The 4864-nt window shown below is 43.5% G+C and overlaps 1 protein-coding gene across 1 annotated transcript; it reads right to left on the bottom strand.

The window, feature by feature from the left end:
* Positions 1-1970: 1970 nt before the first annotated feature.
* Positions 1971-4324, bottom strand: LOC107279591 (uncharacterized). The gene is made up of 2 exons (XM_026021931.2): positions 3096-4324; positions 1971-3007 (listed from the first exon to the last, which is right to left on the bottom strand). Exons 1-2 carry the CDS (start codon positions 4194-4196, stop codon positions 2105-2107), a joined length of 2004 nt encoding a protein of 667 aa, XP_025877716.1. The 5' UTR covers positions 4197-4324; the 3' UTR covers positions 1971-2104.
* Between the last annotated feature and the right edge of the window lie 540 nt (positions 4325-4864).

The following is a 4864-nucleotide window of genomic DNA, read 5'->3' on the forward strand; positions in this document are numbered from 1 at the left end:
AAAGAAAAAAAGAAAAAAAGAAAAAAAAAAGAGAAGGAGAGAGAGAAAGAGAAAAAGGAGAACACGGGAGCTCGAGTTTGTAGTATACTCACTCAGATGTAAATACGAATGATATCCAAGTTAATGTATATAAACAGGACGTAGGGTTTTTATCCATAATGGAGGCCCGAACCTGTATAAAAAACATGCCTCTGTGTATGATTGCAATAGAACTCCGCATGCTCGGAGTCAAATACTCTCGACTAACAAAGTCGACAAAATAGAACTCCGCACGCTCGGAGTCAAATACTCTCGACTAACAAAGTCGACAAAATAGAACTCCGCACGCTCGGAGTCGAATACTCTCGACTAACAAAGTCGACAAAATAGAACTCCGCACGCTCGGAGTCAAATACATTCAACTAACAAAGTCGAGAAAATAGAACTCCGCACGCTCGGAGTCAAATACATTCGACTAACAAAGTCGACAAAATAGAACTCCGCACGCTCAGAGTCAAATACTCTCGACTAACAAAGTCGACAAAATAGAACTCCGCACGCTCGGAGTCAAATACTCTCGACTAGCAAAGTCGACAAAATAGAACTCCGCACGCTCGGAGTCAAATACTCTCGACTAGCAAAGTCGACAAAATAGAACTCCGCACGCTCGGAGTCAAATACATTCGACTAGCAAAGTCGACAAAATAGAACTCCGCACGCTCGGAGTCAAATACTCTCGACTAGCAAAGTCGACAAAATAGAACTCCGCACGCTCGGAGTCAAATACTTTCGACTAGCAAATTTCGACCTCGTCACTCCTTCGAAAGGTGAGGAGGACGGCGGTTTTCGAACTATTTTGCCTTAGTCCTAAAACCAGCTCAGGAATGCTCGAACTCTATTCTCGTTCGAGCTCAAAAAGCGGAAAATCCGCGTGACGAGGTAAAACACGTTTCGACCTCGTCACTCCTTCGAAAGGTGAGGAGGAGAGCGGTTTTCGAACTATTTTGCCTTAGTCCTAAAACCAGCTCAGGAATGCTCGAACTCTATTCTCGTTCGAGCTCAAAAAGAGGAAAATCCCGCGTGACGAGGTAAAATACTTTTCGACGTCATCACTCCTTCGAAAGGTGAGGAGGACGGCGGTTTTCGAACTATTTTGCCTTAGTCCTAAAACCAGCTCAGGAATGCTCGAACTCTATTCTCGTTCGAGCTCAAAAAGCGGAAAATCCACGTGACGAGGTAAAATACGTTTCGACCTCGTCACTCCTTCGAAAGGTGAGGAGGACGGCGGTTTTCGAACTATTTTGCCTTAGTCCAAAAAACCAACTAAAAAATGCTCGAACTCTATTTTCCCCTCGCTCGAGCTCAGAAGGCGGAAAATGCACGTGACGAGATAAAGTACGTTTCGATTTCGTAACTTCTTCCAAAGATAAGGAGGACGTAGTTTACCTGAGGGTGCTTGAACAATTGAAATAAAGAGCATTTATAAAGAAAAGAAGAAAGGAAGGGTTTATTTGATGTTAAGAAGGTATAACAAGTTACATACAAACTCTACAAAGAAGAAAGAAAAGAGTCGGGATAAACAATGTTGAGAGGAGAAGGCATTACTGTATATGGAACTATTGAATAACGCCTTTTCCATATTCTACGTTGGCGTTCGGATGGTTGGAAGTTTTGCCAAAAGGCTTTACTAGCAAGATTATTGTTCGAACGCCGTTCCCTAAACTCAAGTACAAAGTCACGTAAACTGTCATGTCGATGGCTTCGTTGCCATCGGAAAAACTTAAAAGCAAATATACAAGTGTTATCATAACAGGCTTCGAGTTCGTCATCGGAGATGGTGGTCCTGGTAGAAGAAAGCTTTGCAGGGTCTCGAAATGCTAAGTGCTTCACATTTCGAGTAGGCAAAGTGTTGTTGCGTCGAATCACAAGTTTTCGATTCGAGTTAACCTGCAGCCCCCCAAAGAAAGGGAATTTCCGTGAAAAGCATGCAATAAGAGAAAAGCATTATAGTCAGCTACACTATAAATTTTTACAATAAAGGCTCTCAACCATAACGGCTTTGAAGCAGCAAAATAGCATTGTTTTCGAATATATGAAGCATCCTTAACTATTCTTTTCACGAACGTCACACCTGTGCGCTCGAGCTCGGAGTACTACTGTCTTTATCTTGTTGGCTCCAACTGGCCGGCTGTGATTTTGATCTTGAGGCAAGAGATGCTCGGAGAGACCTCAGGGTATCTTCATATCCTTTCTTCTTCCAGTAAAGCACTTGGAAAGCCTTTACGACGGGTTGAGCTGCATCTCGAAGCTGTGCATATTTGGCCTCATCATTAAGCATACCTTGGATATCAGCTTTAAGGGTGGTAAAGTGTTCACACCCATTTGAAAGCAGACAGGCCGAAAGGCTCTCCACAGCAGTCTTCGAGCAGCGAGATGCAAAGGGAGTAACGCTATCTTTTAGCCCAATGGAAAATTCCTCGAACCATTTTCCCACAGCTGCTAAGGTATTTTCTTCCGATAGCAAGCTGATGTCAGCCCCTAGACTTCGCAACGCGATTCGAACGGTCTCGCAACTTTTCAGAAGAAGTTGGCGGCAATTTTCGCTCTCGAGCTCTAAAGCAGATATCTTCTCGTTTTGATTTTTGCAGGCGAGTTCAAGTTCTTTATTCTTCTTCTCCAAGACCTCAACTTGCTCTTTCATCTTGTCTTCTGATTCAGCGCGTTGTCGTGCGACGTCTTGATACTCGATGATTTTTCGCTCGAATGCTTTTTCACGAGCGAGTAATTTCTTCTTTTCCTCAGTAAGCAACTTCTTTTCTTCGGAAAGCTCTTTCTTTTTGCCGCTTAACTTGCGCATGAGATCGGTGGTGATTTTCTTCTCGTCGGCCATTCGATCAAGTTTGCAGCGAAGATAATCCCGATCTTTTTCGAGTTTAGCGATGCGATCAAGTGATTTCTTTCGTCGCGTGCAAAGAGCTCGAAGAGCTTTCCGAGCAACACCACGTTGAAGACGAGCAAGGCTCGCAGTCTGCGCATCAGAAAATAGGTTTTAACGTCAAAAAAAAATAATAATAATAAATAAATAAATAATAATAATAATAAATAAATAAAAATACCTGTGCAGCAGATACATCAAGTGCTGTCCAAGAGGACATAAGATCATTTTCTTCCAAAAACTCCTTTTCAAGATCAGGAGTAATCAGAATTTTCTCGAGTTCATCACTAATCGAACTCAGGGGGTGGCGATACTTTAGGTCATTCAAACACAAGTTTGGGCCATGATGGCTACTTTCCCCGAGTTCATTGAAATTAGGAAGACCCATAAGCCAATGTCCATCTTTTGCGCATCGTTCGCTAAAACCACCAAGAACGTTTTGTATCAGCTCTGGGGAAGGGGTTGCGATGAACGGCGGTGACGGAGGTGGAGTTGGGTTCGAACTACCTGTAGTTCGAACACCTCCACCAGCAGCACTCTTCCCTGCTTCGGTTTTTTCGGCTGCATTGACGGGCGTTTTTGCCTTTTTTGCCACCAAGTCTCTATCAGCTCGAAGAGGGTTTGTTGTCTCAACAGTATCACCCACTTGGGTCGAACAATCTTCCTCGACAACCGTGGTGGCTGGGGCAACAACATACAGTGAAGCTACTTCTTTTGCCGAAAGGGCAAAACTAGCATCAGCTCGAATTGGGGTGACATGGATGGCAGAAAGATCAATACGGATATCATCTTCATCCAAATCTTCATCACTATCAATAACAAGTTGCACTCGTTTAGAACTCGGTTCAGGAGGAGGACTGCTGGCAGTTTTCTTCCTTTTCAAATCAGCTAAAACAGTAGGAGGAGGAACTGTTTTGCTATCATCAGATTCAGACGAGTCGCTCGAGTTGTCGCTCGAACTGCTACTCGAGTCGCTATCATCACCCGAGTCGTTCTCTTCTTCATCAGCTCCTTCCTCGCCTTCTTCTTCTTCAGCATTTTCTTCCCCAATTTCTTCGTCAATATCTTCCACTTCAACATCATCATCATCATCAGAGGAAGAGGGCTTCACAGATTTCTTTTTCTTTAGTTTGGGGACAATTTCAGGATGAACGCGGACAGGGATATCGGAGCCTAGAGAAGCGAAGACCCGATTTTGCCTTTTCCCGTTTTGAAGTGTCAAAAATTTCAAATGTTCATCCTTGGTATAAGGGCCAAGAAATTTCCGAACTGGGCGGACCATATCCTCTGGAATCACAACTACAAGGAAGAAGATAACAAAGGGAGAAAATAAATCTTCTTAACTAAATCACTTTTTCAAGACAAACAAGGTTTGCAGTTCGAAAAGGAAACTTACGATCAGACGAAACCACAAATGGAGGAAGACTGGAAGGGCAACTTTCGGGGATTTCTCCGAGAGTGATATCCCAGCCGCTCGAAAGAGGACTGCTGACAGTTTTCTTCCTTTTCAAATCAGCTAAAACAGTAGGAGGAGGAACTGTTTTGCTATCATCAGATTCAGACGAGTCGCTCGAGTTGTCGCTCGAACTGCTACTCGAGTCGCTATCATCACCCGAGTCGTTCTCTTCTTCATCAGCTCCTTCCTCGCCTTCTTCTTCTTCAGCATTTTCTTCCCCAATTTCTTCGTCAATATCTTCCACTTCAACATCATCATCATCATCAGAGGAAGAGGGCTTCACAGATTTCTTTTTCTTTAGTTTGGGGACAATTTCAGGATGAACGCGAACAGGGATATCAGAGCCTAGAGAAGCGAAGACCCGATTTTGCCTTTTCCCGTTTTGAAGTGTCAAAAATTTCAAATGCTCATCCTTGGTATAAGGGCCAAGAAATTTCCGAACTGGGCGGACCATATCCTCTGGAATCACAACTACAAGGAAGAAGATAACAAAG

This window comes from Oryza sativa, chromosome 12 (assembly GCF_034140825.1).
Source record: "Oryza sativa Japonica Group chromosome 12, ASM3414082v1".
Lineage (NCBI taxonomy): Eukaryota > Viridiplantae > Streptophyta > Magnoliopsida > Poales > Poaceae > Oryza > Oryza sativa.

Bases quoted from the DNA above. Each gene is read 5' to 3' on its own strand.
- LOC107279591 (XM_026021931.2), bottom strand. From the start codon at position 4,196: ATGGTCCGCCCAGTTCGGAAATTTCTTGGCCCTTATACCAAGGATGAA. The intron at 3,008-3,095 runs GTATTTTTATTT...TCTGATGCGCAG, and splicing joins TTGATGTATCTGCTGCACAG to ACTGCGAGCCTTGCTCGTCT.